The 27,221-nt window shown below is 41.8% G+C and overlaps 3 protein-coding genes across 9 annotated transcripts in view; all 3 read right to left on the bottom strand.

The window, feature by feature from the left end:
- Positions 1–2,793: 2,793 nt before the first annotated feature.
- tut1 (terminal uridylyl transferase 1, U6 snRNA-specific) lies at positions 2,794–10,135 on the bottom strand. The gene is made up of 10 exons (XM_084938025.1): positions 9,934–10,135; positions 8,892–9,082; positions 8,586–8,792; positions 8,253–8,367; positions 8,017–8,144; positions 7,705–7,931; positions 7,502–7,611; positions 6,881–7,003; positions 4,320–4,412; positions 2,794–4,238 (listed from the first exon to the last, which is right to left on the bottom strand). Exons 1-10 carry the CDS (start codon positions 10,007–10,009, stop codon positions 3,106–3,108), a joined length of 2,403 nt encoding a protein of 800 aa, XP_084794151.1. The 5' UTR covers positions 10,010–10,135; the 3' UTR covers positions 2,794–3,105.
- Positions 10,136–10,621: 486 nt separating this feature from the next.
- Positions 10,622–20,598, bottom strand: mki67 (marker of proliferation Ki-67). Of its 2 annotated transcripts, none has more exons than XM_084938023.1 (16): positions 20,445–20,598; positions 19,784–19,886; positions 19,077–19,158; positions 18,786–18,901; positions 18,196–18,265; positions 17,991–18,066; positions 17,207–17,818; positions 16,864–17,096; positions 15,826–16,786; positions 15,406–15,521; positions 15,018–15,195; positions 14,784–14,927; positions 13,762–14,663; positions 13,474–13,522; positions 12,751–13,278; positions 10,622–12,610 (listed from the first exon to the last, which is right to left on the bottom strand). In XM_084938023.1, the coding sequence occupies exons 2-16, from the start codon at positions 19,870–19,872 to the stop codon at positions 10,968–10,970; spliced, it is 5,799 nt and encodes a 1,932-aa protein (XP_084794149.1). In that variant the 5' UTR covers positions 19,873–19,886; positions 20,445–20,598; the 3' UTR covers positions 10,622–10,967. The 2 variants fall into 2 exon arrangements, with proteins under 2 accessions (XP_084794149.1, XP_084794150.1); XM_084938024.1 differs by having other exon boundaries at positions 13,474–13,519.
- A 3,958-nt stretch (positions 20,599–24,556) lies between these two features.
- Positions 24,557–27,221, bottom strand: part of raraa (retinoic acid receptor, alpha a) — a 139,475-nt gene continuing 136,810 nt past the window's right edge. For all 6 annotated transcript variants that reach the window (XM_084938018.1, XM_084938019.1, XM_084938021.1 and 3 more), the window contains one exon: positions 24,557–27,206. In XM_084938018.1, coding sequence (XP_084794144.1) covers positions 27,010–27,206 — 197 coding nt within the window. In that variant the 3' untranslated portion in view covers positions 24,557–27,009. The remainder of the gene's footprint in view (positions 27,207–27,221) is intronic.

The raw sequence follows: 27,221 nt of genomic DNA, 5'->3' as shown, positions 1-27,221 counted from the left end.
CCATTTGTGTCAAATTTAAAGAAATTTCCCTAAGGACTTCAAATGGCGTCTCCTTGACGATGACGGGACAAATGGATGGAAAATTCCTCTCGCTGGCTGTCACAAAGGCATAGCGAGGCAAAGAGGGGGCCACCTCTGGATTTGCCCTTGCACAACATTGAGGAGCTAAACAATGCAGAGGCAGCTCTTCAATCACAAGAGGCAAATAAGGCAATGGTAAGTATATAAAGGTTATGTACACTTTGTAACTATAAAGTGTAATAGCTGTCAGATGTGATTTAAATACATAACAACGGCCTGTTGATTAAACACACAAGCACTTGCATACACATTTAAGACATGAGACACGCTAATTCCATCTCTTAAAATGTGTCTATAGGTGAGACGCTTTGCCTTGATTGGAGGGACCACACTGGAGGTGCTAGTCCGCCGTGTAATGGCTTATGCCATTACAAACGAGCTGGCCTCGGTACTCAACTGAGCAGGGAAAAAAACCAAGGACAAACCAAGGTCATTTAAAGATACAGCGCTGTGCAGATGCATATTTGGTAAGTTTTACCGTTTATTGTAGTTTTATGAGCCTAAGGTGAACAATAAAGGGATCAATTGATGTGCTGGGTGTGTTTCACATTTCCTATGTCCGGTTTTTGCTATATTACTTTGTCTTTCTTAATAACAAGACTTTCATGTCCGGTTAATCTGGAGATGGAGTCTTTGCAAAGACTCCATCTCCAGATTAACCGGGTTAGGGTTAGGTCTTCAGCTTGTTTAGTCCTCGGGTTGTACAGTTTGTACAGCCCGAGGACCCCATGTTTATTTTGTTTTAAAGGATACACGGCACACCAGGCTAAGACTCACTTTTTCCGCTCATAGCTCTTTGGGAATCAAACGCGGCAGTTTGCAGATTTACTCCTGGTGACTTTCATGTTTATCAGCCTAGGAGTTTACATACTTTCTCCCCGCTGAAGACAGTTAACAAGAGTTTATTCATGTACTCTAATTCACTTTTTTTGTTTGTGTGTGTGTGTGTGTGTGTGTGTATTTTTGTCCTTGATGGCCTGACGCAGCATTTAGGGGCGAATTCTATGTCCGAGTTTGTCTTCGCACAAGCAGTCCAGAAATGGCTCCGATACGCCCCAGATCGTATGGGTGGCGCAGGACTTTGTTTCAATGTCCACAGTATTAGAAAATATAACGTCGAATCAATGTCAGGTTTCAACATTGATTCAATATCAAAACCTGACGTTGTTTCAATATTAAAAAATGGTGCAAGAGTCACACCTCAACGTCACACCTCAACGTTGATTCAATGACATCGCCTGATATTGACTCAACATTGTTTCAATGTTTCCTTGTTATCTGGGTTACGACTACTGGCGGCAGTCATAAATATTGTAAAAACATAAATTACGCCCTGACGATGGTGCAGTTTATGTTTAATGGCAATTAAAGCTCTGGTCATGCATTTGTGTGCTGAATTTAATGGCAGCCCTTCCAGTTGTTGGTTCACCATCTCACCAAAGGACTCCAGGTATTCTCGAGCTCTTTTTCAGTCCAGTCCTTGCCCCTGACCATTTTCAGAGGAATATTTGTTTGTTTGTTGTTAGGCCACTTAGCAACACTGATGATTCAAGCAGAAAAAAGGCAAGAACCGATGCTGTGATTACACATAACAGACAACTTAGCAAATAACCAATTTTAACTCGTATTTGTAGGCACTTTATTCCTACCAGCCTGTCATAAAAACACACGTCTTTAGTCAAATCTATGACAAATCCCAAAGATAGTTTACCTGACATGAAATAGTATTTTTGTTCCAGCAAGGTGATTCCAAAAGAGCTGTTAACATGAAAGTTGATATATATAAAAACTAACTGCAACAGATGACGAGTATGTGAAAGTCATATCCTTTGGAATTAGAAAAACATCAGCAAAGACCTGTCACAGCGCCTGAGCCTTAACATTACTGAAGCAGTGAGAACAAAAGGCAGCCAACATCCAAAGAAGAGCTTTGAAAGTCCTTCAAGACACCTGGAGAACTAATCCTGAAGACAATTTTTAAAAATATGACAAGAAGTAAGAGTGTTCAGGATGCATTGAAGAATAAAGGTGGTAACACCAAATGTTAACTTTTGACCTCATTAGAATTACTCTGTTTTTTCTTTATTTACTCAGAAACACAGATGTTTGCACATTTTAATAAATCAATTTCCATTATTTTGCTTACAAAATGTAAAGGAAGGAGGGGAGGATTGTGAAATATGGGCCAAAAATCAAACCAAAACTGCACATTGCCACAAGTCTCCTTTTTTTAAATAGCAGTCAGACCCAAAATACACTGTGAATCGTGACCAGCTGGGTCATACGTTACAGTTTCCTCTGTAATAATGTGCCAACAATAAACATCCTGTCATTAATGTGAACCAGCGTCAGATTAACATGTACTATCTCATCTCAACGCTCTTTATCATCACAGCTATCTCCATAGGCCTATCTCACAAGCAGACCATCTGTATTTCCCCATAAAAGTGAGATGAATGATGTTAATCAGCACATGGGAGCTCTGTGCATCCCTCAGCTCCACCTTGTCCTGCTGTAATAAAGAAGACTGCCTGCCTGAATAATTACTATCATCTGTCTAAGTCATATGAGCACAGAGCCGACGAGGGAAACAGAAAAAAAGAAAGCTTCGCCCAACGGCTTCGTTCTGGAAAACCGTGAAACAAACAACTCTATTTTTGCAAATTTGTTACACTTTACAACTCTTTATGTAAAAGAAAGTGTTGACAGGAAGAGTTTTTACAAAAGGACTTTATTCAGCTGAAAACAAGATGTGGAGCTGTCTAAACCAAACAGAATGACTTTGAAAATAAGACAGTAAAACTAAGTCACGTCAAACTTAAAAATGGGCTAATCAGAACCTCAAATGTGAAATATTCAAGAACTCAGAAGTACAAATGTACAGTATGAACAAAAACCATTAAAAACATATAATAGACAGCTGTTTGTCCCTTTTTTTAATGATTCATTTACGCAGCATTTACTGCATCTTTTTTTCATAACTAATACAAAAAAAATCTTTCATTTAGGGAAACATATTGCCTTTTAAGCACTAGCCTCTTCTTTTTCTAACAATGTCTCTACCATCTTGGGTAAGAAAGCTTCCAGGAAATGAAAGAAGTCTTGAAACACTCCTGTCTTGTCGCTGCTCGGCTCTAACTTGAGCACTGCCCTTGTGCTTTCTGTTCCTCCCAGCATCTGGGGCTGAACATTAAACTCCAGGGGTTCCTTGAGCTCTGGCTCTTTTTCAATGATGAAAGCCGTAACCTGGGACTCCAGCTCCACGCAGCTGCCCTCTGGCCTCGAGTCAGCATCTTTGATCAGCTCCCGTTTCACTTTCCTCCTGCCCGCCCACACTACGTGTTTTTGCATGCACATCCACGCCAGGAGCTCAGGCTTCCCTCGTCTCGCCATTCTTGGCTTTTTGCCTTGCGGCGACACCGAAGCATCACTGCCAGAAGACAGCGGCCTCTTGCCACCGATAACAACTGTACCCAGAAGGCTGGCTTCGATTTGGGCTTCAGCACCGTCAAAGCTGTCACTGAGTGACGATGTGACAGAAGCTTGTGTAGTTTCCATTTCCTCAGCAGAAATGGACGAGTCCTCGCCAAATACAGCATCTTTAGAAGGAGCGAGGTGACACTTGAGAATGTTTTTCAGTACTTCCTCTACAGCAGAGCAAACTCTCTGAAACCACAGCAGCCGGAAACCGTCTCCCGCTGCGTGCAGTTCGTTGCGCAGTCGTTCTGGGAGCGAGGCCGACTTGAACGGGATACTGATGGTCAGCTGCTCTGTTTTGCACGGTGTCGCTTCCCCATGTGGGCTAAATAAGCGCACCAGGCCCCACGGTTTCCCCTTGGTAGATTTTCGCTGATACTGCAGGCTGCGGCAGTACTTCTCAGCCTCTTGGCACTCCCTCTGAAAGCTGCGCTGACAGCGTTCATTCAGGTTTCCCGCTACATTGTGGGAAAGCTCAAAGGGGTCTAAGAGGTTTAGGGGGCCAAGTTTGGGACGTTGCTGATGGGCCTTGGTGGACTGGTCCTCTTGCAAAGCATCATCCTCTTTATTCTGACTGAGGAAATCTGTGATTGGAAATGAACGGCCTTCCCTAACAGATATAACACTACTTGCAAAATCAAACTTGGCATAAAAGGAGAAGAAGCCAGCCAGCAGGGTACCTGGACAGAGAAACGATTTGTTTAGAGCGAGGAAATCTCTGACTAACACATTTCTTTCTTTACATTTTAACTTTAACTTACAGAGCTGCTGAGTGTTCTTGCTGGGGGGAACAGCAATTGGCTGACTGGGGAAGGTGCAGTTCCAGCCTTCAATCACACACTCTTCCTCCTCACCTGCAATCAAGTTAATAATTATTAACACAGGTTAAACAGTTAATACATAAGCTAAAGTCACAGCATACATTATCTAAGTTACCTTTAATAGAAACGGTCATTTTAGTCTGTCTGCAAGACAAAATATATTAAGAAGTATTTTGTTTTTTATTTAAGTTTTTCTTTAAATTAAACAGTTAATTGTAAAAGTAGGGTCAGGTAACTCTCTGTGCTCATACACACAGATTTGTTCCTCAGTGCAAGTGATGAGAGTTAAGGGAATTCAAACTAAACAGTAGTTTAAGGAAGAAAAATTTATTTATATAGCATATTTGAAACCAAAGTGCTTTACACTAAGATAAAATCGAATAAACAGACACGCATTCACAGGGTTTACATGAAAAACCAAACAGTAATCAATCATCCAAACAGAGGTCCGGCAAAGTTTCCAAAAGCATAACAGAAAAGCTGTGTCTTTATTTTAGATTTAAAAACAGCCACATATTTGTCTGAGGTCATTTGGGAGGTCATCCCATAATTTTTGGTGCAACAGCAGCTTCTCTGGAAATAAGCTTCAACCACAGAGTGATTGAGAAGCAAACCTTAAAGATCTCCAGGGAGCGTATCCAACACAAGAGACAACAAACTGTGCCACTTTATACTGGACTCTGTAATGCACCAGAACCAAAGCTGCCAACGCTGGAGGAACGTGATCTCGCTTTTTCGTCCAACTCAGTAATCAGCAGCTGCAGCGTTTTGGACTAATAGTAAACAGGCAAGAGATGATTGACTAACTTTAGCATACAGTTCATTACAGTAGTCCAGTTTATATGTAACAAAGACATGCATAATCCTTTCCAGATCAGAAGGATTTTGTTTCTGAGCTCTTGATCTATTCCTTTGTCAAATTTCAAATTTTTGTCAAAGATTGTCTCAATGTTCTTAACCTGTGTTTTGGTACAAAAAGAAATCTTAAGGGGTCGTGAGCCGCTGAAGGAGCCACGAACAGTTTGACTCTCTCTAGGACAAAAACCCCCAAAACATCAAAATGGAAATATATACATGAGAATATATTTTTTCTCTTCCTGAAGCATTCTTCAGGAATCGTTCTCCAAGCTTCTTGAAGGACATTCACTGTAAATACCTTGGAACTAACATTTACGAGGTGCGTTTGCTAGTCCCAAAAAATGTCTATTAGCTACAAAAAACAAAACAAAAATAGACTGAGAAAAAGACAAGTAGTTTTTTTTACTTAAGTCAGAGGTAAAGCCGCGTGTTCAGCTTGGGGAAAGCAGATTGCTGTTTAGTTACTACAGTTTGAAGAAAGAAATATAAGAACTTGAATGAGCAGAACAGATATCTAAAGCTTTGTTAGCAAAGCTGCAAAAAAAGCCTTTTTCACTGAGCTGTACAAATCTAGGTATGCAGCCGTCAGGACCAGCTTTGTGATTTCCCAGAAAATCACATAAAATTAACACTGAGCAGAACTGAGTTCAGCTTATTGGTGCAGCCACAAAAGCACCTCATGTGGACCCTTGGGTAAATTAACTGGCCACCTCTGACGATCACTAAATACTCACTGTTCTACCTCTACCAACCTCCGTACATATTAATGATGATATTAACCAAAATTTTTAATTTGGATTCATCACTCCATCAGACCCATTGCCACTGGTTTTCAGCCCAGTTCTTTCTCCCTGTGCCTCCTTCTTAATAATGGCTTCCTGACAGCCACCGTTCTACTGAGACCATTTCTCACGAGGCTTCAGTGAACAGTAGGTGGATTAACTGGTCAGGTGCATCTCTCACATCCTGTGTCAGAACTTTGCTGGATTTTTTCTTAACGACTTCAGAAACTGTTCATCTGCTATAGATAGTTTTTTAGGCCTTCCACTTCTTCTTTTGCCCCCCGTCCAGTCTGCTCATTTTCTAAGCAAACCCGGTGCAGAGATAAGACAGGCTTTAAAATTAATATTTTGTGCACTTTTGTTCCTATTAAACAGTGTTATCTTTGGCATTTTCATAGATTCAACTAAATAAAAAGAGAACAGATTATGTGTTTTTGTGACAGGCTGCTAGTAACAAAGTGCCTAAATTTAAAAATTGCTTAGTTGCTTGTTATGTGTAGACACAACACAGGTTCTTTCTTTGAATTAGGTGCCTTTTTTATCCTTGGATGACTCACAGCTCAGTTCTAAGTGACTTAACAAACAAAGAAACATTCCTCTGATATTTGTCAGGCACAACAACTGGATTGAAGAGGATTTAAAAAAGCAGCCAATGCCCAAGGAAGAGCTTTGAAAGACCTTAAGAAAGCCCAGAGAACTATTGCTCAAAACCACTTTAAAAATGATTAGCAAGTCTGGCTCCTTGGAAGCAAACTATAAAGAAATGAGGGGTGGCTCAAAACTTTTGCACAGTACTGTATTTAGTTGGTTAAGTATACAAAAATGTCCTTGTGTGAAGTGTAGAAGCGATGCAGCACTTACAGGCCAAGTCTTTGAGCTGATCCACTGTAGGGAGGACAGCAGGCTCACAGTTTTGCAAGAAGAAGATGATCAGCAGCGTGAGAGCGTAGTTGTTCAGAAGGGGACCGGCACCACTGGGATTACCTACACACCACAATGTGACAGTATTACTAAGAAGAAGAAACGAATCAGAACACAGCCACAAGTTTTTTGGGCGGTTTTGTCACCTGTTTGTTTATGCACTTGGACTGACGGTGACTCACGCAGCCATAACGTCATTACAGTTCACTAATAAACCCGAATAACTGTTGTGCTGCTGTGACAACTGGAATAGAGGAACCATGGCTCAAGAGTAAAGGTAATCACCAGAAAGGCAATTAGTAGTGTCAGTGAGCAACATTCATTAAGATTTTAATATGAGTCGACACTGGCAATACAAGAAAAAAAGCTGTTTGTGTCGTCTTATTTCATCATAACAAGGTAATAAAATTGTAAAATCACTCTTCTCACATTAGTGATATGAGGCAGTGAAGTTCTACTGACATCTGTTGACCAGAAAATGAAATAACCACCTAAAATACAGAGGAAACTGAAACACGGGCATCCGTTTCAATGATCTTGTTTTAAGTTGCTGCGTCTTACCGGCAAGCTGCTTCTGCTTGGCCCAGTACCGGATCGTGTACACAAGAGGCCTCAGCCTTTCATCAATCCCTGAGCACAGCTGGAGGAAGCGGGTGTTTCTTACTGCTAGTCTAGTGAGGAAAAACAGCTGTTACGCTCACAGATAAAATAAAAACAGAGCTGAAGACAGCAGATGCTGCACAATATTGCATTCGCTCACCAACCTGTTATTAATGGTGATGTCCCCCTGCAGGTTAAGCTCACGGTGATGGAATTTGACAACGGGGAGACGAGCGCTGCTGACCACGTGGACTTTATGCACGCTGGGGACGCAGCGTTTCAGGATCATCGCCACGAGGTCGAGAACCTCAGCTGGAGTGGCTGTGGACAGGTCGATATCAGACAGTATAGAGTCCTCAGACCGCCCATCGTCTGACACGCCTTCCCCTGGCTGAAGAAAGAGGGAATCTCACTAAAGGCGTCTTCTTTATCGAGCTACATGTGTGATATTATGTGACCAAATGTGCGCATCGAACCTGTTCTGTGGTTGACTTGGCATGAGCCTGGAACACCTTGGTGTGTTCTAGGTCTAAGAACAGGTCCAGGTCACATGAATGGATGCCAAACGTGTTGACAGATGAACCAAATGGGAGAATCTGGCTGTCTGCAAACCACAAATATGGCCACAAAAGTTAGAAAAACATTTCCTTCTGCTCTTTTCCCCTCACCAATATGCATGCAAGACCTGTGTACGGGTATTTACAAAGATCACCTGGGAAAAACTCTACAAAAATCTCCTGCATGAGTTGAACCAGCAAGCTTCGGGCATTCTTTTCATTTTCTCCCAGCTGAAATTGCTCAACAACATGCTGCATCTGGGCGTTCACCTAGAGGGGAACAAAGGGCAACACCGTAGTCCCTTTGTTAACAAACATATATGTTATAAGCTCGTCTAGTCTATTCTCAAAGCTGCATATTTTAGATTACACTAAACTTGTCTATTAGCAGAGTCAAGAGTTTCAGGGCTCCACAAGCACCAAACAAGTGTATTTGTCATTTTTTAAAGACACACACATTTTAGCAAAGTTTAAAAGAGGATGCTTACAGACACCAACTGAGACAAGTCGGGTTTAAGGCGGTCAAGAACTTGTTGGAGGTTCTTGGGATCGTTCTTCTTCTTGGGAATCAACTTGAAATTCTTCTTTTCCCGAGGTTTGACGCGCAGCTTCAGGCCTTTCAGCTTATGCTCAATACAGGACAGAGCTGCTTGGATGCTGTCTGTCTCGCTGAATTGCACGATGGCATACACACCCTGTGAGCGCAAAGGGATAAAGTCATGCTTTAATAGAAATGCAGTGATTTGGGGTTGCTTTAAGACTGTGCACATCTGGATTGCGTATAGTTGTCTGACCTTGTCTTTGTCAATGATGACATCTGCGACTGATCCAAACTGCTGAAAATACTCCGCTAAGTCAGTTTGGGAGATATCAGGATTGATGCCACCAACGAACACGCTGTGGTCTTCCTGGGTCTTCCTAGTGGCCCGCACGCCACTCAGTGTCTGATGCTTCTTCCCTTTCAGATGCTGATCCAAACTTGCCGCTGCAGGACAAAAATAACGCTTCAATAAAGTTCAGGTACGGGCTCTGGAACGGGGCAGATGCATCTCTCAGGTCCTGTGCCAAGTGTTTGCTGGATTTTTATTTTATTTTTTTTTACTTTGAGACACTGAACATTTGCTACAGATAAGTGGGTGTTTTTTTTAAGCCTGACATTTCTTTAAGGACACACTGTGCTGGTTAATAGCTTTTTAAGAATCATCTTGTTTATTATTTTGTGCCTTTTAAATTGTGTTATCTTTGGCAGTTTTCATAGACTCAACTAAAGAAATGGGAACAAAATATATGTTTTTGCAGCATGCTGCTAGTAACAAAATGCCCAAATATACAATTTAAAGATGGTTTATTTTTTTTATTTTTGAATGAGCCAAAGGTATGCGTTAACCGGCTTAACAACCAAAAGATTACTCTGAATATGGTCAGGTAAAATGACTGGACTGTAAATGAGTGAAAAACAGTCCATGTCAAAACAAAACAAACAAAACCCTGAGGCTGGAGAGCCAGTGCTCAACAACACTTTACAACATGGCAAGAAAGTCTGGCTGCTTGGAAGGAAACTATAATCCTTCGGATCAAGACTTTTGCACAGTGTTGTAGAAAAAATTACGAATTTTCTGAGTGATGTTAAACGTTAAAGCTACGGAAAATAAAGCAGACATAACTTAGTAATGTATGTGTAATTTGCCAATTGCGGTAACACTCATTAAACTTATGACGGAAATGACTGCAACGTTCAAACTGTAGCCGCAGTTTTATTAGTTATCTGTAAATTAAAGAAACATTCACAGCACTTCAACAGACTCGTATATGGTTGAGTTAGCTTCCGTTACTTACAGTTCGGTAAATTGACGTTGCACAGGGTACACTGAAACCCTCTCGGCGTTGTTTTTATGTCAATGTCCTCTGACATGATGTAAAGAATAAGTTATAACGACAAACGCAGGAAGCACAAAAGTCGCTAGCCAAGTTTGAGGCCAACAACCTTCCACGCGCCTCTCAAATCTCCCTCCAGCGTCGACTCCGCGTTTGCTTTCAGTCCGTCACCAAACTCCGTCCGGGTTGCTCCCATGTTTTTAATCATAAAGTTCCTCTTAGCTTTTGAACTAGAGCACTCACTGTAGCAGGAATAGTCTATGGAAGTTTATTTATAAAGGGGTGGCATTGAGGCCATAGAGAAGCGCTAACATTAATTTAAAAAATAAATATTTTTAAATTTGTTTAAACTTTAGAGACTTGAGGTCTCTAAAGTAGAATTATAAAATGCATCATTTTTAAGCTAATTTATTTCAGCTTGAAACCTTTAAGCCTTTCACTTAAGGTAAACTGTCAACCTACTGCAGAATAGAGCTTAAATTACAACCTCTGAGGTAGTTACAGCAGAGGTCTCAGGACACATTTAATTAAAACATTGTCACAAAGCCCACTATGATAACAGGCTAAACATACTATTTTTTTCTTTATCACTAATTCTATTACACTAATAACTATTTGAGTTATAAACTGTTTACTTCTAACCTGATCATCTATTTACCAGCTGAACCCAATATGCAGATGCATTCAAAAATTGTGATTTAAACATTTTTTAATAAAATAAAAACAAATTTCCACACATTTTCCAATGTAGAAAAAAAATTTAATAACCAATTTTTTGAACCATAAAGTATTTGCAGAATCAGTGAAGAATAATACAGCTTGACACCAAATGATTAAAAACAAAGATTCCCTGCTGAACTCAGGCAAAGCTTTTTCACTATGGACTGCAAAGCATTACAATCTAAAAAAAAAAAAAAAAAAGGATGGAGAAAAAAAAAAGCCACAAGTACAAAAATAGATTATCGTTAAAAAGGTACTGATGTGTACAAATACATCTATTTGTTTGCTGATCTTCCTCTGCGGGTTTTAGGCTGCGTTTTGGCTTCAACGTTTTTCTCTGGGTTGTTTGCAGGTTCCACTTTGGCAGCAGTCTTCGCCCCTCGCCCGACTCTCTTAACAGGTCTACTGTCAACAGTTTTATCTGAGAGATCCTCCTCTTCAGTTTTGTTGGCATCATTTGACACATTTTTGCTTTCACTGTTGATTTGGTCTGCAGCTTTAGACTTCCTACCTCGCGCTGCTTTTACAGGTGTCGCCTTTGGAATCTCAAAGACTTCCAAGTGTGATTTCCACTTAACGCATCTTTTGGGCATCTTTGCGTTGCTCTCAACAGCTTCAGGATTCTTCTGGTCAGTAGTCGTCGTAGGCTGTTTTGTTGTGGACTTGAATGCTCCCCGTCTTCCCTTTCTTGCTGGTTCCACTGACGTGGGAGCAGGCTCGGAAACCAAAACTGTGGATTCTGTGCTGACCTCCTCAGGAGAAACCGTTGTACCTCTGCGGGCTCTCTTGGCTGGAATGGCTTGTGAAGTCTCACATTTAGCAGAAGCCCTCACCCCCCTTGACCTGCTAGTTTTCATAGACGAGGAAAGTGGCTCAGCATTTTTCGCCTCCTCAGCCTTCGGCTTGTGTTCAGGACTTTCGGCAGTGGCTTTAGTTTCAGCTGGTTTTCCCCTCCTGCCTCGTTTGGGTTTATTTTCTGTGCTGAGAACAGGGACCTCTTGGACCTCAATGGATTCCACACTCTCTGTGTCTTGTTTTGCTTTCCGCCCTCCTCTTCTGGGCTTCGTGGCCACACTAGCCTGTTCGCTTATCTGGGCTGGTTCTGTTGTCTCTGAAATGACCATTTCAACAGTTTGGGCTTCTGTTAATTCCGTTTGGGCCTGCTCAGACTTTCTAGTTAGTTTTATTTTTTTAGCAGGCTCATTCATCTTTTCTTCATCCTGTTTGGCATTTCTGCCCCTCTTTACTCTGGCTTCAGGCTGACACTGCTCATTCGTCTCCACTGCTGCCTGCTCGACCACCTCTTCTGTCACCTCATTCTGTTCAGCGGTATCCTGTCTTGCCTTTCTCCCTCTTCGTGGTTTTCCAGCAGTGGGAAGAGTGGGCTTCTGAGGCTCAGAGTTTTCCACTTGGCTCTGTTCCCCACTTGCTGTTTCAACCGTTTCAGGCTTAACAGGTGTTTGTTTTGCTCTCCTCCCTCTGACTGGCTTAACAACAGCTTCTTCTGTCTGGAGTGCAGACAGACTGGTGTTTATCAGAGACGCTTGGGCACTGGCATCAGCGGAGGTCTCAGAGGTGCTCTCCTGAGACTTTGCATTTCTGCCTCTTTTTGTGTGTCTAGCTGCAGGTGGCGCTGCAGCTTCCATTTTCTTCCCTCTTCTTTCTCCTCTCGCTGGAGTAGGTACAATGGGATCTTCAGCAATTTCAGCTGCCTCTTTTTTATCTTCAAGTTCTTCAGATTCGGCCTGTTTTGCTCTTCTGCCTCGGACAGATTTCTTCTGAACTGAAGCTGGTGTCTGCACGTGAAGTAAGCTTTCAGCTTGAGGTGCTTGGACAACAGTTTCCATGGCATCAGGTTTGTTTTCATCAGCTCCGCCTGGCAACACCTCAGGCTGGTCACTGCAGGCTACATTTGCATCTAATTTTAAACAAGAGCAAGATAAAACAAAGGGGAGAAAATTATACATAAATATGATAAAAATGAAATAACAATGCAACATGTTCAGTTATTAGTTATACTTCCTAAGAGAAGGCACTAAATAATCTAGAGTGTTATACCGGGTGTATCCTGGGGAACATCCTCAGTTGCATTTCGTTGCTGTGACTTTTTGGGTTGCTTAGCTCTTCTTCCTCGCTTGGGCACAGCACTTTCATTTGCTTTCTCCTCAACATCAAGTGGCTGGCTCTGAACACGCTCAGCTTCAGCAGCAACTTCAGGCTCATCAGAAGACTGCTGTGCAATTCTACCCCTTTTCGGCTTAGGAGCAACTTTGGGAGAAGGAAGGTGATTCTCTTCTGCTGACAGCTCAACATCCACGCTTTCAGCTGTCTTCGCATTTCTGCCTCCCGTCGTCTGTCTAACAGCAGGTGGTGCTGTAGCTTCAGTTTTCTTTCCTCTTCTTCCTCTGGATGGAGTAGGGATTACAGGCTCTTCCTGTTTATCCTGAGCTGCTTTAGATTCCACCGTTTTTGCCCTTCTGCCTCGTACAGATTTCTTCTCATGGGCAGGATCTGCATTCACAGCAGTTTTCACCTCAGCTTCTTCAAGAAGTACTGCATCTGCCTGAGAGACCGTTTCCATGGCATCTGATGTTTTATTATTATCATCATCCAAAAGGAGGGAGAGAGAGAGGGGGGGGGAAAGAAACAGTTTAACGCTGAATCTGTGTGGAGGCTGATATGTTTTGACAACATTACAAAAGAAAGTCACACCGATCAAACCCTTTTCAAGTCCACGCTCCCAAGAACACACATTTAACGGTTTTAGTTAACCTAACCCACCTTTTACCACGTTTCCACTGCTGTCGAGAGACATCTGAGCTTCACCCTGCTAAAAATAGAACAAAACCAATTTGGACAATTTGGTCTTGTTAGAAAACTGTAAACCATGCACACCAAACAACTTTCTAAAACCAGGGATTAGAGGCAATGGCATTTCTAAGAGTTAACTCAGTAACAGACAGATGTTCAGACTTAATTTTAGAGTGAAATGATCAACCAAACAGTCTTTTTAGTGTTTTGCCCCTTTTTTGGGGGGCATGTATTTTGTATGAATACTGAATGCATTACCTCCTTTGCCTCTGGTTGTACTGTGGGCTCAGTCAGTGGCTCCTCCATAAGTTCTTGAAGTCCCTCGAAGTCCTCCACTGGACCATTACCCCTCAGCCTTGGCGACTTCATGAGTCTCTTGAGCCCGAAATTCGCCTCAACAGGTTCGCCTTTCTGTCTGGGATTTCTCATGAGCCTCTTCACGCCAACCATATCTTCGACAGGAGCACCTTTCTCCACGGGTGTCTTCATCACTCTCTTGATTCCGGTGAGGTGAACCACTGGAGAGCTCTTCGTTTTTGGAGTTTTCATGCCTTTTGCGTCAGATTCTTGCAACTGTGCTGGCATCTGCAGAAGCTCCTTACCACCACCCAAACTGGCATCACCAGCTTCTGGGACTTCGGGGGTCTTCAGAATCTTCCCTTGAAGGTCTTCATGCGGTTCAGCCTTCTCCTTTGGAGTTCTAAATATTCTCTTAACTCCAGTGAAACACTCTTGCTGTTCAGGCTTCTGTTTGGGAGTCTTCAGAAGATTCCCTCTGATGTCCTCTAAAGGTTCGGCTTTCTGTCTCGGAGTCTTCATGATCCTCTTGACTCCAGTGAGGCACTCCTGTTTTTCAGGCTTCTGTTTTGGAGTTTTCAACAGCTTCCCTCTCAAATCTTCAACAGGCTCAGCCTTCTGTTTTGGCGTCTTCATGATCCTCTTAACTCCGGTCAGAGAATCTGGTAATTCTGGCCTCAGTTTGGGAGTTGTTACAGTGGACGCCTGCAAATCTGCATTCTGCCGTTCACTTGACTCTGACTGAATCTGGCCGATGAAGGTGGCGTCTTGATCTTCATCAAGGAGGCGTTGGACTGCCTCGCTGTTGTATCTTCTGCCTTTTACTGCAGATGTAACACTCAGCGGAGATACTATCATCTCACCTGTAAATAGGTCATATTTTTGTTTTCCTTTATAACAATTTAATGTCCCAGCCAGCTTATTTGGACTATGCAGAACTCAAGATTCACTACCAATCAAAACACCACAAATACACAGCTTACCTGGTTCCTCTGGTGTGCTCAGCACTGATGGCTCCATCACAGATGCGCTCTGACCTCCTGCTGGTGTCTTTGTGACGCTGTTATCGTCGATTAAAGACTTCCGCTTCCTTTCGTTTACAGGAGTTTTAAACATTTCAGAAATACCTGAAATCAAACAGCACAATGTAAGAAGGCACAAAACTGAAATTGGCCACAAGTTTCCCCACCTGCTGCGGATGAAGGAGAGGTGCTTACCAGTCAAGTCTTCATCCATTTTCATGTTCTTTTTGAAGAGTGCAACATTGGTGACCACTCTTGGTGCAGCACCAGTTGGCTGCACAACGGTCTGTCTGTGTGCTCTACCCACAACAATGGTGGCGGGCGAGTCTGCATGTCCAGTGCTCACGTAGCCCTTCAGATTTCTGGCAGGTGTCTGATTGGTGTTTTGGAAAGACAAGTAGATTTGATAAAAATCATTATAAAGATTCAGAACAACAGACACATAGTTGTTAAATTCATCTGCAATTAATGCATTAATGATGTGCCCTAAAAATTTAATACTACCCAATCTCGACACATAACATAAGAAATAAAAAAATTCTACTTAAAACATAACTGTACTTGGTACAATATGTTTCTGTACCTGTGGTTTGGGCACTGCTTTCTTCTTAGGCTTTTGGCCAATGGTTTTTTTAAGTGGAGCAACAACTTGAGCCTTAGGTTGACCAAATTTCACAATGTGCGCCCAGGGATTGGAGACTGGATGGACATGAGAGAAAAAAGAAAGAAAACACACAAATTTAATCTTCTCATTCTCATCGTGTTGCCAAGATAATCAGATTTCTTTTTCTACAACAACTGCATTAACTAATTATAAACAGCTTTGAAAGATTAAATAAAATTTACATTTTTAAAGATGATAAAAAGAAAATGAGTAAAACAAGTAGCTTTCAGCTACTCCCACTAATGACCTTCATTCTGACTGGAACTGACCGATTTCTAGTGCTGGGAACAAAAACCAAGAGTTGAAACCAGCTATCAAACATTTCAGCACTTATCATACCTTTTATAGATGCTCTTGAAATGCCACTTCTTCTGTGCATCTTTACTGCACTCTTCGCAGCACCTGGAGTCTTCTGCGAGGTGCTTTTCCTTCCCTTGTGTGTTTTAGGGGTGACGGTGGGCAAAAGAACCTGGTCAGTGACCTTGTCGGCTTCAGCTATTGGGGAGGGTGTACTAATTTGTGACACAGAAAATCGCCCCTTGACTGTGGGGGTCTGAACTCCTGAATTAGTGGGAGTTTTAGCTGGTGTAAGGACGACAGCAGGGACACTTTCCAGAGAAGTACCAGGCAAACCCACAGTTGCCCTTCTTTTTCCAGCAGGAACTTGCTCGTGGGGAATCTGCCCTGGGGCTGAAGCCCTGCGTTGAGTTTTCTGCTGTTCATTGGTTTTAGGAGTTTCCACTTTAGAAGGAGATCTTCCTCTTGCAGGAGATGGGCTCTTGGATTTTGGCGATTTATTCACGGTTGCTTTAGGAGAAGCAGATCTGGATTTGGGTGATTTATTGGCAGGAGAAGCTGCTTTGGGAGACGGGGACCTGGACTTGGGCGACTTCTTCGCGGGAGACGGGGACCTGGACTTGGGTGACTTGGGCGACTTCTTTGCGGGAGACGGGGACCTGGACTTGGGTGACTTGGGCGACTTCTTTGCGGGAGACGGGGACCTGGACTTGGGGGACTTCTTCGCGGGAGACGGGGACCTGGACTTGGGTGACTTGGGCGACTTCTTTGCGGGAGACGGGGACCTGGACTTGGGTGACTTGGGCGACTTCTTCGCGGGAGACGGGGACCTGGACTTGGGCGACTTCTTCGCGGGAGATGCTGCCTTGGGTGATGGTGATCTGGATTTGGGAGACTTCTTCCCAGAAGTTGGAGTCTTAGGAGAAGCCATTTTCTTGCTCGGTGATTTCTTAGGTGATGGTGTTTTTGTTTTTGCAGGACTTTTTGCGCGTGGGCTGCCCTCCTATGGAAAACAATATATGTTTTAAATAAGTGTATAACATTCCAAGAATACTGTCACTTTAAACTGCCCATTCTTACTTTTAGCAAGCCGATGACGGATGCTCGTCTAAGCAGTGACTGCTTGGGTCTCAAGAGAGACAAGCTCCTCCGTGGGGTAGCCCCCTTGCGTAATGGAGAGTCAGGAGGCAACCGTTTGTCAAACAGCTCTGGGCTCAGGTAACCTCCAAAGGAAACGCGTTTCCTCTTCGCTTGCTGTTTGGGCACGTCTTCTCCGAGTTCTCCACTCTTGCGTTTTTTGGACACTTCTTTTCCTATGAAAACAAAATATGCTCGTACATTAGTATCAAGCTACCAGAAGTGTACAATATCAATTATACAGCCACACCCAGAAATATTATAATTCAATTTTGAGCAGTAAAACCTTTTCCAGCTGAATTCCTGGGTGATGCCTTTGTTTTTTCTTCTTGGTTCTTGGTCACTGGAGTTTTGCCAGGTGACATTTCCTTACTCCTCCTCCTCGCAGGCGACTTGGGTGTTTCAGCTGTAATTTGCTCAATAACCTCATTTACAGTAAACTTCTGAGGAGTTGCGCCGTTTCTTTTCCGAGGTGAAGCCGTTTCAATCACGCTGCCATTTTCAGCCTTTTCTGCTGTGGGTTGAGCCGTCTCAGCAGCTGGAACCTTCGCTTGCTTCCTCACAGACGCTGGGGTTCCCCCGTTTGTACTTCCAGGTCCAGCTAGAACTTCACTTTTCTTAGGAGTGCTTTTTCTCTCAGTGAAAATGGCACTACCTTTTCTGACCGAATTGGGTTTTGGAGAGGCGACCTTTGAGGAAGGCGTTGCAAGCTGACTGGCACAAGATTTCCGAGGGGTCTTGACATCCAGAGATTTTTTGATCATTTGATACAGGTCGCTGAAGGGGGAGTTGCTCTTGCCTTGTAGCAGGCTATCATCTGCCTTGGACTCCAACTCTCCGGTTTTCTCCAGGGAACGCTGAATATTGTCATGGCTGGCTCCATCTTTAAGACAAGTATCTTAAAAAAATAATAAAACAAATCAGTCAGTGGCTGTTTAGCTGCTTGTTCTGCAAGACCATTTACAGCTTTGGTTACATGGGTCTGCTTATTTTCAGACATATTTAGTGAGTGTACACTGCTTCACTTGGCTACATTGCTAAAAATGACTGTTTCTAAATAGAAATCACACCTGATGACACTTCAGAGAATCTCTTTTCTCCTTTTTCCACAATAGGGGTGTCACCCACTTGCTGGTCTTGAAGAACCTAAGAATAAGACACCCCCATTAGTAAAACAATCCAATTTATTAGAAAGGTAATAACTTTTTTAAAGAGAGTTGTGGAAGGCTGAAATATTCAGAGTGGTTTAAAAGGAAAATAAATAAATAAAATTACCTTGAGGGTTTCAGGTTTGCCTCCGATGGCAGACCTCTTCTTTGGCGTTGGTGCCGGAGGATACTCAAACCTGAAATAATCAAAAGCAAAGACATAGAAGACGCCCTTTAGGGTGACCATGACAATGCTAACATGGAGACACTAAGTACAGGACTGTTTAATTTCCACTGCAAGCAGTATAATCTATGAGCTCTTAAAATATGTTAAACACATCAGAAGATTCCAATTACCCACCACTTTTCTACAAGATAAATTATCTCATTTTTATCTCTACATGAAAAACAATAAATTAACTCCAGTGCTACTCACCTGAATTTGCATTTAGCAATAATAACCAACAAACCAATATCATGTTAACTGAAACGGCCAACACAGATTTTATATTACGTGGTATTGTTGAGCTTAAGCATTACATTCGGTTTTAGCGGGTTCCTCACATCCTTGACTTTTTGCAGGTTGCATTTCAGAGATTAGACTTCTGTTCCAACAACACACTCTGCTAAACGCAACTTGAATGCCCTTTACCTCAGCGTTTGTCTAACAGCTTATGAAAAAAGGTTGTTAAAATGTTTCTTTCACACCACACTCACCTGAAAGAACGGTCGATAATGGTTATAACATCTCCATGCTTCAAGCGCTCAGACTGCTGCAAAACCTCGCCATTGACACGCGTTGGATTTGCTGAGCTTAAATTGGTCAAAATGACCTGGCAGAAAGACAGAGCGAGAGAGAAACACCACATGAACAATGAAAACATTTCAAAGCAGAAGCACAACTACATGATTACACAGCATCTAAGCAAACATTCCCCACAGCAATCATTTTTTAAATATCGGCAAACTAAGGCCATTAAAGCAGTCGCGCTCCTTGTATTTTCTTACCTCTTTATTCTCATTCAAGTCAATCCGGCAGTGCTCCTTGGAGACTTGAGGAAGCTGAATACGAATATCACAGTCAGGCTTCCTGTAAGGTCACAAGCAGAAGGCATTCAGCTGCATGATAAGTGGAACCTCTTCATATTTACATGCAACTGGGAGCTGATCTTTAAAGGCTCATGAAGAAAGACTGATTCTTATATAGCGCTTTTCTACTCTCACGGAGTACTCAAAGCACTCTATACAACATGCCTCATTCACCCAATCATACCCATTCTCACAAGCACTTTATCTATACATAGTGCTTTCTAACGACATTCATACTCCGATGGATGCATCGGAGAGCAAGTTCGGGTTAGTATCTTGCCCAAGGATACTTGACATGCAGACTGGAGGAGCCAGGGATCGAACCACCAACCTTCCGATCAGTAGGTGACCAGCTCTATCTCCTCCGGTCAGATGGTGCAAAACTGATGTGGATTTGCTTGAGAGCTTTGATCTAACAATGTAAAGTCTACTGTATTTGAGAACAAACATAGTTTCTTCACTTCAGCAGCTTAACAGTAAAGTTTTTATAGCCCATCACAATCGCAACATGAGAAACATTGATGAAGTGTATGCGTTTTCTGTAGTACACGAGGATGTCTTACATGCATGAACACTACTGTAAGTGGGATTAAAACAGAAGGTAAACAAAGGCCAACTCTACCAACCTTCCAAATAAGCATGCTGCAGTCAGAGGAAATTCAGTCCCATCTCCTCCACTCCGCTTAATCACGACAATCTTACCGTGCAATGGCATTTTTCCAACGTTACCTGGGAACATTACGAAACACAAGTGTCAGCAGCGAAAGGCACAGTCAAATCCACATTAGACAATCAAACTTTAAATGTTAAATAGCATTTAAATGTCGTTACAAGCCGAGGAAAGACATTTACTAGGCGGCAACATTGTATTCATACCTAACGATAACATTTAGCTATTTTTTAATTTGGTTTATGACATTTTAGGTAGTTTTAGTTTATTCTACACTTCTTTTTAACTCTATGTAGGATTAATCTAATCCTAGATTTGTTTTGTATTTCTATTACAAACCAGCAGGACCGTTGTTCCTCAGTAAAGCGCTAGCAAACGTTTTCCCAGTATCCCACGTGCAATGTGGCCTCGACTGTAGAGTTTTCGTCTTGCCAGAAACACATAGCTAGCTGTACGTTTGATTATTTTTTATCATTTACTACATTCTCTAGTTAAAAAAAGAAAAAACGTGTATTGTTATAACGCCACCGTTAAAAACTTAACGTCGGGTTGCCACTTGTGTTACACGACTTATTAAACTCTAATATAACGGTAGTTTAGGACTATCGTAGCCTCACCTGAAAGTCACTTTGCAGATGCGTAAAATCCTGGGAAATCCATAAACATAGACAAGGATACAACAAGGACTTTAACTACACGATCATATCAGCCTAAAGTTAAAACGACAATCTGTCATGCCGACGACTACCTAACGTAAGCAACCTTCAACAGCGGTCCCTTGTTGTCCGTCGCCTGGTCCAGGGAAGTGTTGTGATATCAATCCGCCAGACTTAAACGCACTCGGTCGCCCCACTAAAACTTGACTTCACTTGTGTTTTGTAATGAAATGCGTGTAATATTTTGTCATACTAGGTTTGTCATGCACTGTGTATTTGCTCTGATCAAATTGGACTCGCGTTTAGACAAAAGGGACTATTTTGTTTACAAATTTGGCGGAACAATATCACATCGGTGAATGGATGGGCATTTGAAAATATTTGAAATTCCGCGCGAAGAATCGTGATTGGCTCAGACGTCATCGTTTCGTAAAATGGGTGGGGCTGGTAGCGCAGCGTAAACTTCTCGAAGCAGCACTCCAAGCGCGAATATACGACCAATGGCCCAAGTAGTACCTACAGACAGGGGCGATTCTAGGATCAGAGCTTTGGGGTGCTGAGCACCCAGTGAGCTGCCCAGCCAGGCAAGATAAACTTTACTCGTCACGATGAGACTTCTTCCCCGTCTCTGTCAGTCCCTGCATCCTCCCTGTCCTCATCGTCTGTTGTCCTCGTCTCCGTTATCAGTCATCATAATTTTACCATCTCTGTGCAAGTCTGCAAATTTCTTTCTTAAATCATAAAATTCTTAAATTCATCAAGTCTCTCTGTGTCTGGGTCCTCGTCTCAAAACATGACATCACTGTTTTGTACATTTTAACACAATTTAATTTCCACATTTGTGAAAGAAAAGCAAAACACTTTTTTGAAAAGTCTGTAACAAAACCATCAAATCTGATAAAGGTTATTTAAATGCTGCTAAAGAAGAATGGATTGGAATAAAAAAAATACATATCCTAACCTTAATTACTGGGGGGGGGGGGGGGAATAATGAATGATGCTCATAGTGAGTAAAAAGTGAACTGAGTGCATTTTTTGGACAGAGATTCACTTTTAATGTGTATGTATAATATAATACAGAAACAAAACACTCCCAAAACAGAATAAATTATTACAAATAAAAATCTTTACTGCAGACACTAATTTTACTAATTTAATAATACTAACTTTGTGTTGTAAGATTTATGAGTTTCATACATTCATAGTGGTACTTGGGAGAGCTTGACATTTTTATCAGGTGGTACACACTGTAAAAAGTGTGAGAAACTCTGATAAGTGTATGTGTGCTTTTGGGAAACATTTAAAGCTGCTGCACAGAATCTTTGAAACAAGCTTAAAACACTTTTAGAATATAAACAAAGCATCTGCTTCTCTTTACAGCTCCTCACTCCACCAGGGCTGTTTGGCACTTTCTGATAGTGTGCAGTGTACAGACAACTGGACGGTCCAAAAGTTGGCCTACCTATTACTGGCTGAGGTTTTAGTAGAGTTGTGACTGAACCACATAAAAATATATAATTAATTTTAATCTCCCCAATCAATGATAATGTTATGTTGGAATGTTGTTAAAGAGGGTCAAAAATGTTTCAACCCAGTTTGTTTTGCAGATTCTGTATAGCAGCTTTAATATAGGGAGGACACAACTTCCAGATTGTGTGAGTAAAATCAGGTTTTTTCTCTTTGTCAGTTTAACAGTTTCTGCCTGTCACTGTTCCCTGTCTGTTTTCTTACCTGGTTCTTCCTGACCTTGTACTTTCTCCTCACATTCCCCTCTTTCCTCTCTCCCTCTTTGGACTGACAATCATACACAAATAGATTGTATTCAATTAGATGAAAAATTACATTAATATGAAAAAAAAATACTATTAAGATCACTAACAAAAAGTCCTCTCTCAGTGTACTTTCAACCAAAAGGCAAATAACCAAACCACATGAACATCTAATAAAAGATAAATATTGAAACACTGATCCAATATTATTCCTGATTCACAGGTCATTTGATTTTACACTTTTACCTGAATGTGGCTCCTTTTTTTTTAAAAACTTCCTTATATCCATTATGAACCTGGCTGTCTCTCTGTACACAAACACACACACACACACACACACACACACACACACACACAACAGGAGTTATAAGGTTAATGGGCATCCAGTCAGTTAGCTAGTTAGTATCCATTTCAAACAGGACAGTGGTAACAGCAGCAGGCTACGGACAATTTTAAGTTTTAGATTTTAAATAGGCTGTATAAATTTCAATGTTAGCAACAGGACGGTCAAATGTCGCTGATTTTACTACAGAGCAGGACGGATTGTAGGGTAGCAAACATTGTCGGAAAACACGTTTTCAACACTGCAGGTTACCTGGTGTAATGTTTTCATGGTCTGACTCCTACCTAACTATATAAAGAGTAACTGGAGGTTAAATGTAGCTAGTATGTCCTGTTTTGAGCCAGGCACTTACACCTCCGCTCTGCTGAGCCACCATCCCTCTAGCAGCAACGGTGCTAGAGCCAGAGTAGGGGAGAGGCGAGCTGGAACAAACATTTATGGGAGGGGGGGGGGTATCTATGTTGTTAAAATGTTACGTCTCAACCAAGTACTGTATGCTTTTTATATTTTTAGTAGTGTTTCACACAAACAGCAAATATTGTCAAAAAAGTAAGAAATCTTTGGGGGTGCTTTGATTCATTTTTGGGGGTGCTGAAGCACTCCCAAAAATGGGCTAAAATCGCCCCTGCCTACAGATATTATTGTAAACAGGCACTGGTGGCTGATGAACCAGCCATCAGTGCCTGTTTACAGCTTTTATTTACATGATATGACAAATTTTAGTATTATTTAAAGCTCAGCAGCATATTCAGTCCACTTTGATGCAAATAAATACAAAAATAAAAAGTTACTAGTACTTACCTTTTTCATTCACAGCAGCTCCACAATGGTGAGAAATACAGTCTACACAATCACAATAGACATTTCTCACACATTTACTGGATAGCTTACTGGCTAACTTGGGATATTTATTGAAGAACATTTACTGTAGTATTTACAATGTTTTCTGTACTGGTATCTTTATCTTGACACTGGTTTCTTTTCCAGTTAGTATATTCTGATATGCTGCACGCATCTATTTTCCACTATCTGCATATAGATTCATCAGCCATTTTTTTTGTTTGTTTGTCTTTAAGAATAGCTTGCTACTACTGCGTTCAACCCCTTTTCTTTCAAGGTGCTGGAAAAATTCCTCTGATATTTTTTGACCATACTGACATGACAGCATCACATAGTTGATGGCGATGTGTCGGTTGCACATCTATGATGACAATCTCTTGTTCTACCACCTGGTGAATGTGGAGACCATTTGAGTACAGTGAACTCATATTCTGAAAAGCAGTTTCAGAACATTTGTGATCTGTGACATGGTGTGTTATCCTGCTGGAAGCAGCCACTGGAGGGATAGACGTGGTCAGCAACAACACCCAGGTAGGTTGTGGCATTTAAACAATGCTATTTCAGGATTAAAGGGGCCAAAAAAGAAAATATCCTCATACTATTACACCATTATCAACACCAGCCTGAAAAGATGGATCCATGCTTTCATGCTGTTTATGTTAAATGCTGAAGGAGACTCATCAGACCAGGAAACATTATTCCAATCTTTTTCCATTCAGTTTTGGTGAGCCCATGGAAAATTGTATTTTCAATTTCCTGTTCTTAGCTGATAGAACAAGGTGTGGTCTTCTGCTGTTCGAGCCCATTGGCTTCAAGATTTGCTATGCTGTGCTTTCAGAGATGCTCTTCTCCATACTTTGGTTATAACAAGTGTTTATTTGAGTTACTGTTGGCTTCCTATCCTTTCAAAGCAGCTTTGCCATTCTCCTCTGACATCAACATTGTCATATTTTCACAGAACTGCTGCTCACTGGATAGCTTCCTTTTTTTGACCATCCTCTGTAAACCCTAGATGGTTATGTGAGTAAATCCCAGCAGATCAGCTACGTGTGGATGGTTCACCAGTGTAAATGAGTGAAAAGCTAATGAGTGTAAAGAAAAGAATTGAAAAGACCACCATATGAACAACACAAACGTTTAATTATTAAATGTTGGTTTTATTATTTTTTCTAAATCTTTTTTCTCGTTTTGTTTTTTTTTTTTTGTTTTTTTTCCAAAGTCGCTTGATAATCTTGACAAAATTGCAACATATTCCATACTTTTCAAACTGACGGTGTGTCTGTTGCTATTCCAGATTCGCTGTGGAGGGAAAATTTGTGCGCCGTTCTGGACAGGTTAAGTCCTAAAATGACGAAAGCAGCTTTGACCATACAAGAAAAAAAAAAAAGAAAAAAAAAAAAAAGGAAAAGAGGACATGTGAACGACTCGGAGAGAGTCCACACTGGCATCCTACGGATGTTGTAAAAATGAGCGGTCAGGGGTCAGTGTCTCTCGGCACAAGTCCTGGTTTTGCCAGGCCAAACAAAAGCGAGTGAAGAAAAATCTGAAGGGCTCAGTAGCAGAGGTGTGTGTGTGTATGTGCATCTGTTACCGGAGAGGGAGGGGGTTGCAGCACAGAACATATACAAATGACAGGCCAAGCACACAAAAATGATTCCTTCCTGAGACATTGGTGCGCGTACAGTAATGATGGTCTGGGTGACGTGTAGCAATGGTGAAGGCGTTTTTGGTGTCACAGGGCACGAGGTTGCTCTGGATTCAGTTAAGTCACATATTGTTTCTACCACAGGTTGCCAAGGTGGAGGTGAGGGGCGGGGAGTTAGCTGACAAACATCACATTTGGGACCTCGCCTTGCCTGATCGCTGACAGGGCAGAGGTGGAGGAGGGGGATCAACTAGAGTCTAGTCTTCTCCTATTGACTACAAATTGATGCACTGAGAGAGAGAGAGCACTGAGATTTACTTGTGTTTAATACAGAGTGTATGTACACCATTGTTCACATTTCAACTCTCTTTGAAGCAGAGCCGCCGCCGCTTGTTTGAGCCCGTCAGGCCGCAGAAGGCGTCTAAACCATTTCCTCAAACGCCGCCTTCTCTTTCTGCTACATGGCCAAACACACAAAAAAAAGCTATGCCCCGACAGGAGTGCTACTTTCTTACCTACTGTACATACAAAAAAAAAAAAAAAGAAAAAAAGAAAAGTGGGGTCGGGGGGGCAAAACTGTTCGTGAAGCCAAAACCTTTAGAGCCAGTGATTTGTGATGGGTCTGCCATGTTTTTGTTTTGTTTTTTAAAGTAGGACACGAAACATGAAAGAACTTCCTTCAGTAAAATGTGCTCAAAATGTCTTTTCTTGAATCACAAACCTAAAAACACATAAAACGGTATTCTTTAAAAAAAAAATTGATCAGGTGAACCCTAAAACTCTTCATAGTTTTAAAGAAATGAATACAGCTTATATACACAAACTCAAAAGGCTACTTAAAATACACCTTAATAATGAATCTTCATTAATTTGATTTCTTGAAAGGACCTGTGACCATATCATACAACTGAGTTCATACAATCATTTCCCCCCCAATCTCTTGGAAGACAAAAAAAAAAAAAAAAAAAAAAAAAAGGAAAACAAATCCGACCTGGAATAGTAGGTGATAATCATTGCGACTTGTTTTCTGTGCACATTTGTGTGTGTTTGCTTGTGTAGACTGGAAAGGGAAAAAAAAAAAATCTTTTATTTTTCTTCCCCCCGTCAATTAGAATATACAAATGTGAAACCGAAGCATTTTTCTCAATACTCGATGGGTATGAAAAAGATTCAAACAGTGAAGGAGTACAACAATTTCTAATCTCAGCTCAGAAAACTTGTCCTCATTTCAACCTGCCATCCTGTTCTGGACATGTCGATCGCAATAGGTCCTTAATTTTTCTCTATATATTTATATATCTTTTTTTTTGTACGAAATCTGTTATTTTTTTCATGAAACTGGAACAGAGGAAAAGACCCAGAGTCTTTGAGGAGTGGGTTCTTTTGACAAGTCCCAAAAGTTCAGTTGTAGTCTGCCTCAGAGCACAACAACAACAACAACGAAAAGAAAAGAAAACAAAAAAAAACAAAAGTGTCTGGTGTTTGTCAAGTCAGTCTGTGTTCATTGTTCTCGTCCTTATATTTGTTCCATTGTGCTCCAACCGCTCTCGGGTTCATCCACACCTCATCTCCGTTAGTCTTTTCAAAAAGAAAAAAGAAAAGAAAAAAAAAGGTGGAGAAGGGAGGGAGAAGGAGGAAGAGTCATCAGCAGTATTTACGGTGTGGTATGTTGGAGGCATCCGGTTACCCCGGCCTGCTCCAGCCTCATGTCCCCTCATGTCTGGATAGAAATCCAGAGAGAGGGGAAAGCGGATCAGGAGATGGGGATTTTTGTTGTCGGAGAGGAGGTGGTTGGCTCTGCTGGTCTCCTGTGTTCAGCAGTTAGGGGTCAAGAAGACCCACCTCCTTCACCCCTCCTCTTCAGAACATTAATGGGAGGAGACAGAGCGCAACACAAAGAAAAAATGAAAATGAAAACGTGGGCCGTGACTACGGCGATTGTGTAGCTGGACTGCTTTGGGCAGAGTTGGGGGACAGGCTGGGGCTGCAGCTGCCTGGGGGGGCGCTGCTGGGTCGTCCGCCTGTGGCTCCGCTTTCCAGACCTTCTGAGTTCTCCAGCATCTCCTGGATGAGAGGTGGCATGGAGCCGGGAATCTCCATCTTCAGCGTGATGACACGCTCAGCTCCTGCAAGATGGAAAA

Source organism: Perissodus microlepis, chromosome 8, assembly GCF_051167445.1.
Source record: "Perissodus microlepis isolate ML-2025 ecotype Zambia chromosome 8, ASM5116744v1, whole genome shotgun sequence".
NCBI lineage: Eukaryota > Metazoa > Chordata > Actinopteri > Cichliformes > Cichlidae > Perissodus > Perissodus microlepis.
The sequence above is the reverse complement of the archived record's forward strand: the minus strand, read 5'-3'. Positions and strand labels throughout refer to the sequence as shown.

Bases quoted from the DNA above. Each gene is read 5' to 3' on its own strand.
- tut1 (XM_084938025.1), bottom strand. From the start codon at position 10,009: ATGTCAGAGGACATTGACATAAAAACAACGCCGAGAGGGTTTCAGTGT. The intron at 9,083-9,933 runs GTAAGTAACGGA...TTTGTCCTGCAG, and splicing joins CAACGTCAATTTACCGAACT to CGGCAAGTTTGGATCAGCAT. The intron at 8,145-8,252 runs GTGATCTTTGTA...TGTGGTTTGCAG, and splicing joins TTTTGTAGAGTTTTTCCCAG to ACAGCCAGATTCTCCCATTT.
- mki67 (XM_084938023.1), bottom strand. From the start codon at position 19,872: ATGCCATTGCACGGTAAGATTGTCGTGATTAAGCGGAGTGGAGGAGAT. The intron at 17,819-17,990 runs GTGTGATTTCTA...TATTTTTTTAAG, and splicing joins ATTCTCTGAAGTGTCATCAG to ATACTTGTCTTAAAGATGGA. The intron at 12,611-12,750 runs GTATAACACTCT...GTTTAAAATTAG, and splicing joins TGTTCCCCAGGATACACCCG to ATGCAAATGTAGCCTGCAGT.